This window comes from Bemisia tabaci, chromosome 4 (assembly GCF_918797505.1).
Source record: "Bemisia tabaci chromosome 4, PGI_BMITA_v3".
In the NCBI taxonomy this organism is placed as follows: Eukaryota; Metazoa; Arthropoda; class Insecta; order Hemiptera; family Aleyrodidae; genus Bemisia; species Bemisia tabaci.
Window position 1 is genome coordinate 39,025,382 of NC_092796.1, and position 19,497 is coordinate 39,044,878.

The 19,497-nt window shown below is 38.8% G+C and overlaps 2 protein-coding genes across 5 annotated transcripts; both read left to right on the forward strand.

The window, feature by feature from the left end:
• Nucleotides 1-2,953: 2,953 nt before the first annotated feature.
• LOC109031569 (uncharacterized) lies at nucleotides 2,954-15,383 on the forward strand. 4 transcript variants are annotated; one of them, XM_072299820.1, is made up of 10 exons: nucleotides 2,954-3,122; nucleotides 4,665-4,688; nucleotides 6,428-6,529; nucleotides 8,454-8,549; nucleotides 9,686-9,751; nucleotides 10,440-10,547; nucleotides 10,954-11,042; nucleotides 12,318-12,396; nucleotides 13,712-13,803; nucleotides 14,526-15,383. In XM_072299820.1, exons 3-10 carry the CDS (start codon nucleotides 6,433-6,435, stop codon nucleotides 14,580-14,582), a joined length of 684 nt encoding a protein of 227 aa, XP_072155921.1. In that variant the 5' UTR covers nucleotides 2,954-3,122; nucleotides 4,665-4,688; nucleotides 6,428-6,432; the 3' UTR covers nucleotides 14,583-15,383. The 4 variants fall into 4 exon arrangements, with proteins under 4 accessions (XP_072155921.1, XP_072155920.1, XP_018898701.2 ...); XM_072299819.1 differs by lacking the exon at nucleotides 4,665-4,688; XM_072299821.1 differs by lacking the exons at nucleotides 2,954-3,122; nucleotides 4,665-4,688 and adding an exon at nucleotides 4,701-4,724.
• A 1,875-nt stretch (nucleotides 15,384-17,258) lies between these two features.
• On the forward strand, nucleotides 17,259-17,979 carry LOC109031570 (histone H2A). Its single transcript, XM_019043157.2, has one exon. The coding sequence runs from the start codon at nucleotides 17,416-17,418 to the stop codon at nucleotides 17,929-17,931; it is 516 nt and encodes a 171-aa protein (XP_018898702.1). The 5' UTR covers nucleotides 17,259-17,415; the 3' UTR covers nucleotides 17,932-17,979.
• The last annotated feature ends 1,518 nt before the right edge of the window (nucleotides 17,980-19,497 follow it).

Genomic DNA, 19,497 nt, shown 5'->3' on the forward strand with positions numbered 1-19,497 from the left:
CTCCCATGATGTCGGACCCAGACCTGAGACATTGTGAAGAGCACCGATCACGGGTCGTAGATCACGAAAATATATGCTATTCAAATTCATGTGTATATATATAAGTATGTATATATATATGTATGTATATATATATGTATGTATGTATGTATGTATTTCCGCCTTTTGAAGATTTTTCGATTTTTGAGTGGTTATATCTTTCTTACGTTGAAAGATATTTTGACCAATTTTTTTGCATTTTGTAGAGACTCATTAGGACTACTATTCTGCGAAAAAAAAATCGAAATTTGAGGCAATAGATTTTGAGGGGTGGGGCTCGAAAGTGGGGGGAGGTCAAATCTTGTCCACTCGATAGCTCGAGCGAAAATGAATATTTTGAGCTGAAATTTTTACGGGTGGTAGTTCTCCCCTAGGACTGGTTTGGTATTGAATTTGAGCTAAATCGACCGAGCCGTTTAAAAATGGCGAGCTTTGAAAGTTTTAGGCGAGGGGTGCGCGGCATGAGGGGAGCCGGCCGGAGCAGGGCCGCACAGTGGGTCGGGGGAGAAAGTTTTTGGACAAGCTGATCGTCGCACAGTGGGTCAGGGGAAGGAAGATTCTGGACAAATTGTTCGTCGCACAGTGGGTCAGGTTAAATGATCTGTTCTTGAACAAAATCTCACCATTTAACCGTCACAACCTTTCGCAGCGCGTTCGCTGGCAACGTACGCAACTACTATCTTGTGTTCAAGAAATTAATTCATTCCCTTACAGATTGACCCCCCCCCCCCTTCGGAAAATACACTCTTCCCGCGGTGGACGCGCGGGTCGCTTAAGAAGACAGAACAACTGGAATGGACACTCAAACTAAAAAGCGCGCGCGAAGCGCGCGTCCTGGGGGGCTTGGGGGGGCGAAGCCCCCCCAAAAAACCGGCGCGGAGCGAAGCGGAGCGCCGGTTTTTTTTGCAATTTTGTAGACAATTTTACTCGCAATTTGTCCTGAAATGTCTGGAAACTTCAAGGAAAAACACTCATAGCTTGCTTCAAAAATACGCATTTTATTGGGGAAAGTTTGGTAACATTCAAATGCTCAAACGGCGTTTTTAATTTGCTTCAGGCCTCGTTGCGATCACTCCAGCATAAATATAGTCTTGTTGGCGAAATCCGTTATCAATTTTTGGCCTCTGGTGTAGAACCTTCTAGGTTCGTTTTTTCTTTCGTGCGCTCTGAAGATGTGCTGCTGCAACTTATAAATGTCAATTGTAGAACACATCAAGAAATAAATGAAGCTAAACGAAGGAAATGCGCGTTTAGGCGAACACTGAGAGTAGCGCGAGAAACGGAGTTCGGTGCGCCTTCAATTATTTGGGTATGCAACTTAGACATCCTCAGAGCAGGAATAGTTGTATCAACGCGATGAAGAATCAATACCACGGCAGTCAGTTGGAGACGGAGACTCTCAACTTGACTTTCCGGCAACCTGAGTTTTGCTGGGTGCATCTAAAACTGCGAAGCATATTTCTCATAGAAATCACTAACTATATCGTTAAACCTGACGCGGGGCTCCCGGTAGGCCCAGTCACAGCTCTTCCAGCTTTTCTTCGACATTTATCTTTTCAATGAGCGCTGCACGAAAAGAAAGGTCATATCGCTGGGGTAATTTTACCGAGGCACATTCAGTACCTTCAAAAACGTTTTACTGCGAAAATGTCGCAGCTTCCTTTGCAGTAATACAATGACCCAGTATGTCAGAACTTGGAGAGATAGGAGACGTAAATTATGTGTCAAGTGCAAAGGATTCATCTCTTTTGTCAAAAACAGTTATAAGCTGCTAGTGAATCATAGGATTTTCTAAATCTACGTAAAATATTACAGGAAATGAATATATATTTTCGACGATAGGAACTTTCATCAGTGGAAAATGTTTACAATTTAAATATATTTCATTAATTTAGTTTTTTTTATTGAAGAGAACTTTTAATAAATTGAGATAAAAAGGTGGAAAATATTATCCAGATTGGATCTGAAAGCCACAATGAGCACTGCACAAAAGGGGCGACGAATTCTTTTTATCCGTGATATTGCGTTATCTGGAGTAATCAAAGATTGTAAATCTTCAGCCGGTGAAGTTACAAATAGTTTTTACCTATTTGAAGTTGTTAATAGTGATTTCATCCAATCACACTAAGGGATTCCTCTTCACGCTTCTCTCTGAATTTCCTCTATCGGTCAGTGCGAGTCAGTATTTCCGAGAATGTGCACACGAACGGAAGTAGTGAGAGCTTAAGTCAACACAAGACACACAGTGGATCCATTCACTCAGATAGGTCGGGCATAAAATTTTTGACTAAAACTGCAAATTTTGATGTTTATTTTGCCACATTTTAAATTTCAAGGGGTGCCTCAATAGGACAATTTTACGAGAAAATCAATGAAACCACTTTCAGAACCTCAACGTTTTGAATAAACGGAGTTATTAGCTTTTAAAGTTTCCAAATTTTGTCCGATCTCTCCTAGTGACTCGATCCTTTGTGCGACACCACGATTCGTGCACGTGTGTGGCACGAGTGAAAATAAAATCAAATTTGTCCATTCCAAGCCATCGGTGTAAGCTTGAGTCACCGGTGACCATTTTTTCAGCTCTAATCCTGAAGTTTACAATCGGCACCAGGAGACACTATGCGCGCTTACAGCGCCATCCTACCGCCATCTACTGCCATCCAACCTATGGCAGCTGTAATGTGACGTCACACGGGAACTGTTGCGTCACGAAGTCTCTTGACCTTCGTGACGCGCCTGGGATGTTTGCCCCCACCAAGAAGGGGGCGGGGGGGGGGGGCTGTTTGCGTATATTTTTAACGGGCGCGGCGCGCCACGGCGTGAAGGGGGCATGTGTTGGCTGACTCACCCCTCTTAAGATTGCTATTGCTCAAAGAGAGCAAAGCCGCACACTCTATATTACTGTGTAAGTATCATCCGCTTATCTTGTACTTTAAGATAGGTCTCGGATATGTGCATGCGTCTAATATCTCAGGACTGACGCCGTGTTGTTCACGACAGGATTCCGGTAACAGTGCTTCTAAAGTTCGTCTAATATCTGCGGTTTTCGGAGATAAATAACCTCAAAATTTTGGAGCGCCAGGGTGAGTAGATATTTTTTGTAGTGCATTGTATTTTTACTGGATCACAATCTCCTGCGCTCAAAAGGGTACATTTTATGTAGTTATTCATATTGTGCTGGCTACCTAATCATGGGGATTTTTTTACCCACGTTTTCCTGACGAAATCGAATGTAAATAAGATGAACAGGAACTAAGTGCACAGACGTTGCGTGATTCGTAGTTATTTTTGCTTTTAGTCATTGGCCGGTGATTTTTTTAGCATACGTTCAATTTCGGTTCGAATTCAGTAAAAATCGTTTACTGACTTATTTCATTTAATCTTTTTCCTTGAAAAAGAACAAAAAGTAGATACACAGGATATGAAACGAGCTCTATATTATTGGGAATTTCAGGATATCACATTTCACTAACGTGATTCTTCATCTTAGTAATTTAAAGATTACTCTTCAGTAAAACCTATTAGAACCCACGAGAAATGGACTTGCCGGAGTGCCACCGACTGGATGCATGTTTTTTTCTCTTTTTTTCGTAAAATCATTCTAAAATGATTTATACATATGAATTTCTTATTTTGCGGAAAATTATACACCAAACATTTTCCCAAAGAAAAAGAAAAAAAAGAAAAAGAAAGAAAACAAGCAGATTCTTCATGTAGCCACTTTAAGCATATTTTTCTCGTTTTATAAGTTTCAAAATTTTATCTAGTTACAAATTTTCAACCGAGATATCAGTTTTTGTCCACCTCACTCGATCGAAGGAAATACCAAACAAATATACGTCAAATTTAAGTGTAGTTCCTGCTTTATTGTCATTTTGAGGACAAATTTAAACTTTCTGGAACACAAATTTATAATTAACGCTGGCGCAAAAAAGAGGATTAACGTGTGTTCCGGGTCTACAACGTTTGCCAGCGCGCTAACTTCCTGGATTAATCAATACTTCGAAAACGAGTGACGACATGAAACTAAAACGCAATACCACTGCTAAGCGGCGATCTGAGCCACTCCTCTCTTAAGAGCGCATCGCTTCAGGGACATTTTTCAGAATTAATAACAAACTTGGCTCCTTTAGAGACACTCATTATTATTTTAGAGCCGTACACTCATATATTGTGCATGTACAGCTTAAATTCATCGGTTTAAAATATCATGTGGTGAGATGAAAAACGGCAAAACATGCAGAAACAACTCCTAGTCCGTTATCCCGCAAAAAAAGGAATTGTCCGAGCAAATAACTAATAAGGCATGGCGAAAGAAGTGCGAGATAGTCGATGGGGGGGGGGGGGGGTTCAGTTAGGTTCGGCAACGGTAGCAAAAAAGTTTCCTGAGATTTTGGACGAGGAAACTAAGGCAGGGGGCAAAAATTACGCTACAGATCGGTCTGTATGAGATATCTCGGAAACTCAGCGGAGGTGAAGATAATAACAAATCATTGATTTTGTTTCTCAAGATGTTTAATTTTGAGCATTATACTCATAATTGTTGCCGAATTTTCGCTATCCCTTAAAATTCGATTATTTACCCACAAAGAGACTCTAAAATATCTCTATTTGGTCGTTTTCAGACAGGAATGTTCTCTTCCATGATAGTAAGACGCACTTATTTTTCTCCTTGTTACAATAAGGTAGTATTTATTTTTGTTAAAAATTGTAAAAATAATTAAGTGTATACGTATATATTAACCAAGCTTTTTAAAGACATGATATTTGTCTAAAAGTGCATTTTTTACTCATAATTTTGTGCAAATAAAAAAAAAGTAACACGCACAGAAAAAAAAGTATGACAATTTTATTTATAAAATTGTCAGTAAAAATGGTCCTGCCGCGGCTTTTATTTTTTTTGATGAGACTTTTCGGGACCTTCGAAAACTGCCACAAGCATAAAAGTTAGAGTATAAAAAGAATAAAGAGTAGACATTTGTAAACACCGCGTTGGCGGAGGTGCACCACTTTTTAAACTTCACGATAAGTTTCTTTTACCAGCAAAAGCAACGTCGCTATGGTGTCAAAAAACAAACTGAACCATATTTCGCAATTAATCATGAACCGGTTCATTTTAAAAACAGCTCACGTGTCATTACTTTCTCTATGCAGATACGTTCTTTTACCGATGAATAGAATTTCCGTTGCAAAATGTAGTCCAAGTAGTGCACACTCCTTAAACTAGATTCATTTAGTTTGCGTCATCTAGGCAAATAGGAAATACCGTAGTCCTTCGTTGCGCTCTGAGTTACTGATAGCACTAATCGCCTTAAGGTACTCAAAATTCTGCAATGAGTGCTCAAATGACAGTTTCATAGGCGATGCGACAAATCGCCCCAGTTTTTTGTATATGAATTAATCTTCATCTTCCTATCAAAATATCACAAGCGCCATGCGACGTTTAACAATTTCCGCCGCCGTTTTATTTTTTTTTACGGAGAAATTTTTGGAAAGCTTCATCGAAAAAATTCTCCGTAAAAAAATGAAATGGCGGCGGAAATTTTTAACCGTCGTCTGGCGCTTGTGATACTTTGGCCGAAGGAAGACGAAATGACTCATCGGGATTTATGCAGCATATGACTCGAAAAGACTCTTTAAAATGCATTCTATTTTCATAATTTGAAAAATGAAAAAGAAAACGTCCAAATTTTTTTTGTGGGGGCTGACAGTGGGAAACAGGTTGGGAGGGGGGGGGGTCAAAAAATAAGGAATCGAAAAATGAAGAAGAAGAAATTCCTGCGACCAAAGAGCAGGGTCTGCGGGGGTGCCATGCAGGCATGCCACACTTCAATCCGGGGTGCATTTTACTCCAAATCCTGTCATGCTTCCGAACAAGCTCGAATAATATGATTAAAAAGTGTACCGCATTAAGCAGAAGGGAACTATTCCACATGAGCTATTGCCAAATTTAACCGGGCATTTTAATTGTAAACGTGAAAACGGTTGTGCAGATTTTTGTGCTTTCAGTGAATTTTCTGCATAATACGACGCAAATTCCTTCATATTTTCAGAGGAATCCGTAAAAATTTCTCTTGTAAAAATACTAAATTGCCCAGTTAAATTTGTCGATAGCTGATGTGGCTTAGTACCTTCCTGCTTAGCGCGGTCCAAGTGAGATCCGGTTCGCGGGAACGGAGTTGATTCCACGAAAGAATTGATGACGCTCTATCAGAGCGCAAAACGAGAAACAAACACACACCTCAAAAAATGTAGATTCCGCCCCGCCTGTTGTTTGGGAGCAGCATAGGTTCGGAGTGAAATGAACTCCGGATTTTTTCATGGGATTTTGAAATGTGGTGACGTCTATTTCAAATTCGAATCATTTTTCGATTTAATTACTTTTCAGTTACTATGAGCGGAACTTCTCGTATTGAGCTGACAGATGAGAATGCAACACGGGGAATGCAACTGTCGACGACAACAGTTGCCGCAATTTGCACTCAGTTAGGTTCGTATGGTTTTTACCGCTCTCAATAAATACCTAGAAAGGAAAAATTGTGATGCAAAAAAGTTGATCCTTTGATTCCCTCCTGCGGTCAATTTCCATGGCCTGGTTTCCTCCCTCATATCGACGGTGTAAGTCGGCAATCACATAGTTCGGTCGCATACTTCCTGTCATACTTTACTTTTTAAACGGAAAACTACGCAACGGCAATTCTTTAAAACTGCCGTGATTTTTCGTCTCTGTGCGAAGAAAATTCTGCAAAAACTTCAAGGAATGATGTCATTTTGTTCTACTTTAAAAAAATAAGATAGAGGCGGAGATTTTCAGACACCGCAAACGAGATACAATATGCTATGTGATATACGGTTATAAACGAGACATGTGATTGCGGACTCACGCCGTCGATATGCTTGAGAAAAATGATGTAATTTGGACCAATTTCATCCAGCTAGATCGCACGTTTTGGGAAATTCGCTGCTCTGACGTATGATCTTACCTCATTTTTTCACGTAAGCCCTATTTCACATATGAATCCACACTTTCTGAGGCTCATGCGGAAATCGAGTTACGCCTTTAGGCCAGAGCAGCGACGAACCGGGTGCAGCAAAACAACCAAAAATCATGTGATAGTTTTCATTCAAAATTCAATTCCTTGTTTTGTGAAAACCATCCAAATATTCTTATTATTTGTGAAATTTTAGCGAAGATGATTAAACATTTGCGTATGTTACTGAATGATAAATGCAAAAAGAAAGAAGAAGAAGATGCATCGGGTAATGCAAGGTTTCAGATGAAAAGTAACGTTGTCGTTTTCCTTTCACTCAATTAATAGGATTGAGATAAAATTGGACTACCCAATAACTTAGAAGGAATCGGAATCCTTGATTTTCAGGAGAAAAGTCGAGGTTTTTGCCCTCCCCCTCCTTCCCTCTGGGATTTCAGGCTCGCGGTTTGTATTGGTCGGAAATGAAAAGATGGAACACCGCGGTAGGTCCGACACCGAGAAATTAAGCGCGATCCGTGGTGAACGCGCAATGCGAGAAGTATTCGTAAAGTCTTGTAGGCGCTAACATGCGTTCTGCTCTGACCGCACCGTGTTTGGCCCGATTAGTTCTTTGCCGAGTCAGCATTTTTCAACTCGGTACTGCCTTTAAATTTTTGCACACTCTGTAAGGATAACTGTCATTAAAAATGATAAAAATAATTTACAATATCTAACTAATGTTTTTTTGTTTATTTACATGAATAGGTATTTAAAAGTATCAGAGGAATTCAAAACTGCCATCTTATGCCTCTTTCAATGAGAATAACGTCTGTGATAATTTTTTATAAAAAGGAGGCGATTTAACAATTATTAAATTGGATACAAATCATACAAACGACATCATTCATGTTCTCTTCAGTTAACTAATGATATTTATAACTATTTATTCCCTCCACATAAGTTAATCTTAGTTCCTCTCGTTGTGAGAATCCTCTTAAGCGAATTTTGAAGCGTCATCCTGTATGACGGATTATACTTTATTTCACACCATTCTTTGATAAACATGTTGATTTAACGTCATCCATCACAGTCTAAAGTGTATCGCAGTTTCCTTCGCACCTTGCTTTAATCAAAACCATCAGTGATGTAGGTGCGTGCAGCTGTCAATGTGGGTGTCAGTATCATTGATTTAATTATTTCAAAATAGGTATATAGTACTACAAATCACAATGAATAACGTCGATTGTCGTATCCCTTCAAAGAAAATAGTGACATTTTAATTTCTCATTAATACCGAACGTAGGAATCTGGCGCACGGACTGGTTTCATTATTTTTCGCTGATAAAATTCTAACACCAAAGCATGGTTTTGTGATTAACGCAGCTAATCTATTTTGCCGTAAGGAGGTTGTTAATTTCCCCCCCTTTCTTTCCTTTTTTTCAGACGCCGATATGAGTGGACGTAGAAGTAGCAGCGGCAGTCTGCACAGTGAGAATAACGATTATTTGGTGTCTGTATTGGACCGTCCACCTCCCTATGGTTCGTATCTCCTCCAAACATTTTTTTTAAACTGATTGTATGAGTCTCATAGGAGTATTATCGAAACGCACAGTTCAACAGTATCTTGTTTTGCCTACTTCGTAATATGAAGGCGGACAGAAATGAGAGAAATCGAACTAAGAATCCAAAAAATTCCACTTTGGCTTTGCCTTCTTTTTTTAGGTAGGCAAAGATATGTATCATAGATTGATATTTTGGTTCCTGATTTTCAGAGAGTAGTAAAAACCATTTTTTTTCTTTATTTTTTTTGGCGCACCATGGATGTCTCTGGGACTGTGATGCTCCTAGAAGCTCGTTTTGCCCACCTTAAAAAAAGAAGGCAAACCCAAAACCGGAATTCCTTGAATTCTTAGTTTGAAGTATGACCTCGTCCATTGCTGGCCGCCTTCATATTACGCGGTAGGCAAAACGAGATCCCGTTGAAAGATCCGCCTCGATAGTAATGCCGTGATCAATTTTTATCATATTCATAACTAACAACGACGCGTTTATGTCGTAAGGAAGTTTTTGAAAAAGAATCAAATCGAAGGAACCATGAAGTATGCGAATCTGAAGCATACAGCGCCTTCTTATTTAATTAATTTTCCCACAGTTCCGTTCGGCATAACGTTTTTATCAACTCTGAAGAACATATAGCCATCTAGAATGGTATACCAACACCAATAGCAATAATTTGATACGTATCAAATCTTCGTTCGTCGCTTCAACGGGTAATTTTTCAATCACATAATTCAACGAATTGTATGACAACAAACAAAGGAGTGACTATCGCGTCGCCACGAGGCTAGTGGAGGGTCTTAATTTTTCTATGGAATCCACTCACTCAAAACTTTTCATAAACTCTTCAGGCACAGAAAAAAATCGATGGTAAAATCGAAAACATGCTTGCGTAATTATCTCAAATTGCAATGTTGTAATGTCGGCCCATCCCTTTATTTCTGCAGGGGAAAACTAACCATAAGTTCCAATTTGTTTCTCATTTATTTTCACTCTTCCACAAACTTAATCCAAAATTTTCGATGAGAGTATCCATTATTATTTTCCGATTGTTACCCCAGTGGGTAAAAAACAAAATTAGTAATTTTTTATACATGCAATTTTTTCAAATGTTTCAGCACCCACCACAGATGCCAAAGTAAGTCTCGATGATAACAGCCACATACCGTCAGCACCATCATACGGTACGTGTATACCTCTCAAAAACGCATCTTTTTCTAATCATACCAATTAGATATATTCTTACATTATTTCTCCATGTATTCATAATCGGAATCGGCATTAAATCAGAGATTTGTGAACAGAGATAGAAAAACACTGTAAATGAGGACCGAATATCGTCAGTAACAGGATGGTCGCAAAGTGGCGAGCCCCTGTTCAAACTTTACCGAAGGCAAAAAGTTTCAAAAATTAGAATTTGAGTAACAAAAATACGTTCCATTGAGTTTTTTTTGCAAGCTTATGAACCTTGATTTTGTCAGTAAAATTAAACGAATCAACATATTTATGTATATTCACGTGTTGTATAGTAAAAAAATGCGCGACCAAAAATAGGGGGTTGTCACCGTTATTATGTTTTTTTTTTTTTTTTTTTTTTTTTTTTTTTTTTTTTGTCATACGATCCACGAGGACTTTAAGCTGTATAGCTCATTTTCTTTTATCCACTTCCTAGTCGATAAAGGGGCTTGAACGACAACCTTAAGATACCCTGACCATTATTTTTAGCCTCACTGACCCATATACTATGATCTGGCTTTTTTTTATTTCTTCATTTTTTTCTCTTTGTTTTCTACATTTTGTACTGAATAAAGTGAACATGCCTACAATTTATTCAACATTCCTCGTACCAATGTCTGATTTCTTCTCTTAAAGGTTTTGCGCCCGATTCGAACATGGAATCCAAAGCCACCGGCCAATACTACAACGAAAGACTGAACAATACAGTGACTGCTCCAGGTGCAGAGCCTCCACCTCCTTACGGTTCGTACTTTTCATACAATTCGGCAAATGTTACTCCATAATATTAAATCATGAGGGTAATGCGTAACGCCTTAGATGCGAAGCGCTTTGGAGACTGAACCGCGAAGCGGTCAAGGGGCCCCCCTCCCCTCTTACTAGTATTTGAACCTTTACCAGGGCTTTTTTTCAGAGGGCCTTTACTAGTATTTAAATAATTTCACGACAACATGTAAGTACGCCGAGATTGCATTCTGGGCCCAGTTTCAATGGCAGATGGAATAACCTCTTTGTACCATGTTTATGTGTCCAATCTCAAAAATTTGCGTCGATGACTCTGGAAGACGCTTCTGACGGATATGCGGAGTAAGGCCCATATATTTTTGTGCAGAAAAATAATCGTAGTTTCAATTGTTATTTTATCTTCCAGACTCACACAATAAAGCAAAAGGCAGCGGAAACAAACAGGAAAAGTCTTGCGCTCGACGCACGGCAACTTACGCAGGAGCAGCCCTCGCGGTGAGTATATAACCAAAATTAATTTTACGCGAATCAAGTTTCAGAATTATTGCATCGTTTAAACATCGCCCGAGTTTCTGAATCGTTGCAATTAAGATACATATTTACCCTTTAATTGTGGTAAAACCCGGACAGGGGCCATCGAAAGAAATGACGCGGGGTCTTAGTTTTGCGGCGATTTTAGCGTCACGCAAGCCAGGGAAGGGAGCGCGGTAGAGTGTTGAATCGTCTTCACAGTGCAATGTGCCTGTACCCGTAGTCGAATAGTCATCGCATATAACTCTCGCATTGCGGTTGGTGCAATGCGAGAAGTATCCATGCAGTCTTGTAGGCGCTAATATGCGTTTGACACCGACCGCACTGTTTGGCGCAATGCGTGAAGTATTCCTGAGGTCTTGCAGGCGCTGATATGAGTTAGACGCCGACCACACCGTGTTTGGCGCGATCATTCGAACTCGCGTTGTGTTTCGACGCCGTATGAGCATTCTAACGTTGCCTCGTCTCGCATTACAAATATTACCACGTTTTAGTGATCTAATTTGGGAAGTTTATTTTCGAAAGTTTTATTTTATGTACTTTAATAAAATTAATTCCTCAGAGAGGGATCTTCACAGCAAATATTTTAGTGAATAACCACTGCCTCCTTGGCACTCGGGGCGGCCTTCTTTATCGTCTCTATTCTGCCGTAAGGGCGTATCTCAATTTGCGCGTTAGCCCTGTTTTCCGCATAACTTTATGATTTTCGGGTCTCATGTGGAAAGATTGAGATACGCCCTTACACCAGAAGAGCAACGTTATGGTTTTTTTTTTTGGTGATAATAAAAACGAGAAAATATTTTTAAAAATTTAGGCTAATTGTGTGGATTTATTTTAATCTTTGGATTATTATCCAAGATAGGTATAATCCAATTTCATTTCTGGTTTATTTAAAAAATTAAAAACATTTAAAAAAAACACACCAAACGGACCGCATTTAACACAAAAGAACCAGCAAGATTGCGGTGTTGTAAAAATGGTGCGTCTTCAAAATTATGTAGAAAAGTATTCTAGAATGGCAAACAGTTATTCTGCTTCCCATAAAAAAAGTGTTAATATTAAAGGAAAATAATAGTGTAAATTTTAATGCTGTGCATACTTTTTACTTTAGTATTTTTAAAAGTATAAATAAGAAGTTGCGCAATTCTGAAAACACTGTCATTACGCTGGTTCTTTCTTGCCAAATGCGATCCAAATATGCTCGTGCGAAAACTAATTTTGATTTTTCTTCTACTGCAGCTGTTTGGATTCTTAATGTGCATCTGTTTGGTGGCGTTTTTCCCGATGACTATGGGTTTCGACAACACGTTCGAAGAAAGTAAGTTTCATAGATCACATACATACGCTAAATGTCTGAATTATTAATGATGGTCAAAGTCAGAATAACTGTACCAGCAACAATTACCCTACACAAATTTAAAAAGAGACATGGTTTTAAACGGCAAAGTCAGGTTACTGCATCGAAATTTCTCATTGTTGTTTTAAGAAACAAAGGATCTCGTGTCATTTTGAAACAGACGACCATGCTCAGTCACTATTTTCTTTTCGTTTTTACTTTGAATAGACCTCGTTTCACTTCCAGGGCCCTCTTCGTAAATTTTTTTCTCACATTTGTTCCCGTCTTCCCTCCCATATTTTTTAAGTTCATTTGAGCCGGATGGTGAAAATAAGAAATCGCCATGCAAGAACCGAATTTTGGCTCGAATGGTTTGTCAAGGCACCTTTAAATAAACGTATTTACCAACCAACCACACTAAACTTTTCGGATAAGGAAACATACGTCCAGGTCTAAAAGGCTACGTTGTTCAGGGGCGAGGCGTGAATGATCGATTATCGAGATTTCTCCATTTGACGCTATGGTAAAAAATCGATTATCAAGGTGGTCGTTGTGAACACCCTGCCTATCGATCCTTTTCCATAGGTTTAAATGGCAGATCAATCGATCTATCTTAAAAGCACACCACGCCACTGATATAGTCACGTTGATAGAGAACACCGGATGAGCCTGTAGACACTACCGAATTTCCTTTAATAAGATGTAACACTCATAGGGAATTTGCGAATATTTTTAAACAATTTCATTTGTTTTCGCGTTTTAGTATGGAGAATTTGACAATTTTAATGAAATATATTCAACCTTTCCTAAAAAATATATATATTATCGGATGAAATATGGCAACATTGGGCTGTCTATGCGGTATTTTTCCAGAGCACGGCAGTATAGTATTTTGTAAAAATTACAAGTCTTTATCCGGCTAATTAAAATTGGGTTACTAGAGCCGAAGTCAGGTTACAATCCAAAACTTCGGCAAGCTACACATATAGGCAGCTTTGAGGTGCTCTTTTTTCTGCAGGCTGGTAGGCACCACTTGAAATGTTTTCTTTGTTTGTATTTTAAGAACTTCCCCTTGTTTTCGAAAGAATCGATCTAAAAATTTGGTCAGTTTTCTGAAAAGATCTTTTTTTGAAATTATACAAGCTCAAAATTCAAGCAAGAACAATTTATTCATTCATCGTTCAAGGTAGGAGTTTTACACATTTGGAAGTTGAGTAAGACAAGTTTTTGCCAATTTCAAAATTTTTATAGTTACCCAAGTTAATTTTACTGAAAGCTAAATCATCTTTTGTTCCAGGTCATGATAAAGCTGCAAAAATGTTCGCGATTTTCGGTTTGGGAATGGTGTGCTGCGTTTTTGGTTGTATTATAGCAGCGTGCGGAAGCGGGGTAAGTTTTCCTCAGCTTCTCCTCGGCATTAAACAGTCTTTTTCAGCATAAATTCCACAATTTTTTATTTTTTATTTTATTTTTTTTTAAAAAAAGAATATCGACGTTTTCGTTTCTTAGGCCGATGACGTCATTTGCTGACAATGAAGACGTCTTCTGAAATAATAAATCTGCAAACGCATCGACCTTCTCTAAAAATAAATATGAGGAATTCCAATTTTTCTTCTGCTAGCCGTTGAGCAGCTTAAAACTTAAAGAAAATTATACAACTGTATTGAAGGGTTATATTCTCGTCTTTAGAAATATAATTTTCTGTTAAAACTACGCCCTTTTTTGAGGGAGAGCGCTTGTCTAAACTGGAATCTATGCTGGAAAAATTGCTCCGTCTGCGATAAGGGACAGAATTAGGGAACTGTGTGCAAATGAATGAAATCAAAAGGAACTATAAGCAGCAAACGTGCGACCGTGCGTACGCATACTCCATGGTGAGAGTCATTTAAACCTATGTTAAATAATCGATTCTTGTTGGAGCACTTGGCCTCTCCAAGAATCGATATCTTTCCATAGGTTTAGATGGAGAAAAACAATGTTGCCAAGTTGCTGGATCCGCCAGTGTCATGGTTTGATCGAAGTAATTCCCACACACTTCCTCCTTTGAAAAAATATGTTCAAATTAGATCATCTCCAAAATTAACAAATGTTATTTTTTCCTTCTTTTTCAGACACGATATCCCACGAGAAGGATAATCATAGTCCGTGGCGACGACGATTCAGTATGAGCTGAACCATTTGCTTCCGGCGAAATGTTTCTATTGACCTCTGATCATTGCTTATGGAAACTGCGATTCAAAAATAATTGAGCGCTCCTCATACAATAACAAAATTACCTCTACCCCCCCCCCCCCCATTCGTTTAAGTAGATGACATAGTAATATTTCGTACGCATTCACTTTTCAGTTATCGGATGAGCTATTATATCACGAGTTCCTGCAAAATACTGTCAAATTCCCATGACTCACTTTGCTGTTTCAATCTTCGCTCCCTTTAAATATTTTTAAATATGACGTGCATTTATTTAAAACATTCCTAAACCCCAATTTGATGGGGAAGCAGGAAGAGGAAGGGAACTATTGTTTGCCTTGTGACGCTCTCAATTATAATTTGTCCACGAAATAGAATGTGCGTAAAGTCTAAATCAGTTTTATCAAATGCACATTTCATGAGCTGCAAACTTCAAGTCATGCTCTAGTTTGGTCCGGCCATTTTCGGACATTTCTTTAGCCTACATTTCTGTAAGTGTTTCATCACTACAGTCCGATTTTCGCGGAAAATCATATATGTATATAAATAAGGTGAAGCGTCCTTTTGACACTGATCTTGCAGAATATTATCCTCCCTAATGGATATTTATAATGATGCCAAAATACAATGGATATTTATAATGATGCCAAAATACTATTTTTTAAAAGAAATCATTGTGGTTTTGAAAACCTACAAACCTAAATTATGAAAAGGACCATTTCATATGACTAAAGCCATTAAATAATTTTTGTATCGAATAAAGTATTTTTGTACACCAACATTGTTATTCTTACTTCCAAAGACGAAATTGAAAGCAACCTTGCGGCACATCCAGGAACCAATCACGTAGTGTTGCAAACTGCATCCCTTAATGGTCTGAGCTATATCTATAATCTATAATAAGAATAAATAAGGAGGGGATTATAACATGGGTAAACAAAGCCAAAACATTAGAAACACTAAAGGGCAGGAGATTTCGAGCTATTACCAGCTCATTTTCAGCTGCAAAAAACACAAAATAAATAAATAAATACAATTTGTGCTATTTGCAGCTGGGAAACTCCCAAGTTTTCGCGATTTCTCTACATTTCTGGTGAAAATAAGTAAAAACAAGCAGAAAAATCCAACATGAATATATTGGAAAAGCGTGCCGAATAACTAAAATGTTGGACACATACCTACTATTTTCACGTCTTTGTTATTTGCATCAATTGGTACTTTTTGCTAAATTTGGGAGAAAATATTGATTCATGAACGTTGAATGTAAATTGATTTTAAAGATTCCGTCCAATTATCTTGATTTTAAGCTGATGCGGCATTCCGCACGACCGTGATTTGGGCGAACTGCCGTGCATCGAAATCGCGTTGAGTTAATCTCTTTGGATTTCGAACTGTAACTTCTCTCCTATTCGGCCGATTTTTACAAATGAGGTCTCTTTTTATTTGTACTTTAACGGAAAGTAAGGAAAAACTCGCTAAATAGACGGAAAACAATTTTTGTGAAAATTTGGTGGATCCTGGATCACCGTCACGGTGAATGGTTAATCGGGCGTGGAAGATAATAGGTTCGACGAGGCGACCCTCTCCTCGCCGTCTTTTATTGCTTTGCTCGAAACCTGACACCCAAAGCTATATATATCGGGAGATAACTGCAGTGGTTTGAGTGGATTTCTGCAGGGGCCACGGTTAGTACATGGTATAAAGAGTCACGAGGCTCATCACAGATTGCACTTGCAGTGCAAGACGCTCATTGGCTAAACAGTTTTGGCGGGAAAGAAGGTTCTAGAGTTGAGCCCTCCGAGCGTAAGAAAGCTTCTATGAGGTTTTTGTCAAATGAAATAATACGGTTTTGACAGGAAAATGTTCTCAAGGGTTCCCAATTAGCAGTTCATTCGGTTTTTTGGTAAGAGACCATCAGGGCCTGACAGTATAATGGTTCAAAGACAAGAAAACGGGTCCGAGGAAAAAAATATTTGGACGGCCCGTTGAATAGCATTGGTTGATCGGTGTGCTGTACTATGGTACATCCGAGTGATTTCAAAAAGCGAGCCCTACTGGCACGCTTAAAAAGTATACGGCTTTCATGGCGTAAGGGTTTTCCGTGAAATCGTAATGTAATATATTTCATAGAGGTGCGGGCCTGCGTGACAGGTACACGGTTAGGGAAGAGGTTGGTCTAAAAGTCTGAATTTTAATGAAATGTCGTTTCGCATAAAGTGAGTTTCATGTCATTGAAAAAATAATGAGCGATCCAAAGTTAAGGTATTGAAGCCATATGCATACTGTAAAAGTAGGCTAGTTATAAAAATAAATAAATAAATAAAAAATCCCCGATAAGGTAGACGTATGTAGGTATGCCCCGTTTGCTATTTAAGTTCTATTTTTATGCCCCTCTTCAAAAATTACCCAACTTGGAAATGACAGAAGGAGAAAAAAGAAAATATTAAATTGCCTCCAATTATAGGAAAAAACTGACTGAAACATCGCCCGGCCGTAGTCTCCTTATGGCAGCCAATAACATCGCCTCAGAATATTTTCCACCCAGCAAACATTTTTGAGTAATTTCAGTTTTCGTTCGTAGCTTGAAAATATAAAAATTTCACGCCGAGCAATTTTTGAATCAAGCCTTATTGAGCAAAATGCTCAATGTAAATTCCATGGTTACGGATCAAAGCATCTCGAAAACTCTCATATGGTTCAATGAAATCCGTACCTCTCATTGGCGGAATTTTCCGAAGGAAAAAGCTATAAAACCCCCGAATTTTCGCCCACGGGCTCAGTATCAATGAGGCACTCGCGAAGCTCGGAGCGATGGCACCGAAAACTGATTGTGGCTGTCCCATGTCTCCTGGCACCTCCAAGCGCGGCGCCGCTAAGGGTAAGAAGAAAGTCTCGGCCTCAACGCGCGCGGGGTTAATCCTCCCCGTGGGTCGCATCGGAGGGCTGCTTCACCGAGGGCACTATGCCCACCGCACCAGCCAAAAGGCCCCCGTGGCCATGGCAGCCGTCCTCGAATACCTGGCCTTCGAGATCCTCGACCTGGCCGCTGCCCAGAATTGCATGAGGAAACGCATCACCCCGCGAGATATCCTCTTGGGCATCCGCAACGATTTGGAGCTGGACGAGTTGTTCACCAGCTGCAAGGATTCCACGATCCGGGAAGGTGGAGTCGTGCCAGGGTTGATCATGCCCTACGAACGGCCCAAGCCCAAGAGGGTGGTCAAGAAGAAGCAGAAGAAAAGGAAGAAGAAGAAGTCCGAACGCTCTGACATGGACACTAGTGGCAGAAGTGCTCAGTGCGCCCCCACCCCACCGCCCGACTGTTGATGAGTCCTCTTTTAAAAAGGCCCTTTTAAGGGCCAATAATGCGAGAGCTAACAATTGTTTCGATACTGAACATTGCTTCCATTTCCGAAACCTCGGAACTTTTCAAGTAGTTTGAACCATTCTCGAAATGTTTGCAATTTCCGAAATTTGTAGATATTTTTGAAATTTTTTGGCATTATCTTGGAATTTTGGGTTTCCTCGTTAATTTGACCGATTTTTTTTAAAATTCAAATTCGATGATTTTTATAAATTGAATGTTACAGTCTTCGGAGCTAAATCCGGGCGTAATTTTGATCATTTCCCCGGAACTTTTGAAAAAATCGGAATTTTCCTTGGATTTTGGGGACATTGAAAATAATTCTGGAAAAAGTATTTATTTACGAGAAAAAAAATCGGAATTTTCCTTGGATTTTGGGGAAATTGAAAATAATTCTGGAAAAAGTATTTATTTACGAGAAAAATGTTTTCTCTCCTCTGCATTGAGTAGTTGTTACCGCGAGGAATGTTTTCTCTCCCGAGCAACTAGTTGGTGCTTCGGAGAGGAATGCATCCGTTCCTAAGCACTGACTAGTTGCTCAGGAGAGAAAGCATTTCTCTGATTCAAAATAATCCGTGAAAAATGTTGCTAGACTGGGAGGAAACATTTAGATTAGTTCCCTTGATAGAAAATCAAACTGAGTCGGAAATTTTTGAACATAAAGCGAGTGCGGTTCGCATCTTTTGCATTTTGCCGCCGAATTTTAAATCCTGACAAGTTGCAGCAGATGTGTCTGATAGTAGAAGTATTAAAAGTATATCTATCAAGCTCTAGAATGTGAAGAACAAAAAACTAGCTTTGAAAGTTCAATATGAAGGATTGAAGGGATAAATTTCCGCAATCAAATATGATGCAGCCAGTACCGACCTGTGTAAACCCAAAACAAAATTCCCTCCAGGGAAAATTTCGAATAATCTCATTAGCAGAAAGCCTGTATCATTTTTTTTAAATTTTTCTTTGACTCTCAAGTTAATTGCAAAAATGAATTGCTGTAACTGTCGCCCAAAAAGTAGCGAAGTTTCGACCCATGTCAGCTGTTCAGATCACAGAGATTGTTAACGGTTTTTTTTTTTTTTTTTTTTTTTTTTTTTTTTTTTTTTTTAACTTACGATCTTTTAATAATATTCAATCGTAAAAATTCTGCCTGAGGCAGAGTTGCTAAAAGGAATTTCATGAAATTTCTTTTTTCCCCAAGAAATTAAATTTCATGAAATTTCTTTTTGTTCCCCATGAAATTTCTTGAAATTTCCTCATGAAATTTCTTCTTATAATCTTTCACGAAATTTCTTAACTCTGGCCTGAGGTTAAAAAACTAAATCTGGTCTTTCACCGCGAAACCATAGAATGTAAGAAGACGATTTGAGTACACCGTCAATTTATTTAACCTTACTTTTTTCTAAATTCAATATTTGAGCTAAACTATTTCAATATTCCTCGTACAATTCATTCCAATAATAGTATCTACTCTATGCCCTGGTAAAAATTGGCGATAGGAGCTTCGTTTCAAAATACCATAGGCAAACATTTCA

Coding starts and splice junctions, on each gene's coding strand:
- LOC109031570 (XM_019043157.2), top strand. CDS start 17,416: ATGGCACCGAAAACTGATTGTGGCTGTCCCATGTCTCCTGGCACCTCC.
- LOC109031569 (XM_072299820.1), top strand. CDS start 6,433: ATGAGCGGAACTTCTCGTATTGAGCTGACAGATGAGAATGCAACACGG. Junction 6,530..8,453: donor CGCAATTTGCACTCAGTTAG/GTTCGTATGGTT, acceptor CCTTTTTTTCAG/ACGCCGATATGAGTGGACGT. Junction 12,397..13,711: donor CGACAACACGTTCGAAGAAA/GTAAGTTTCATA, acceptor CTTTTGTTCCAG/GTCATGATAAAGCTGCAAAA.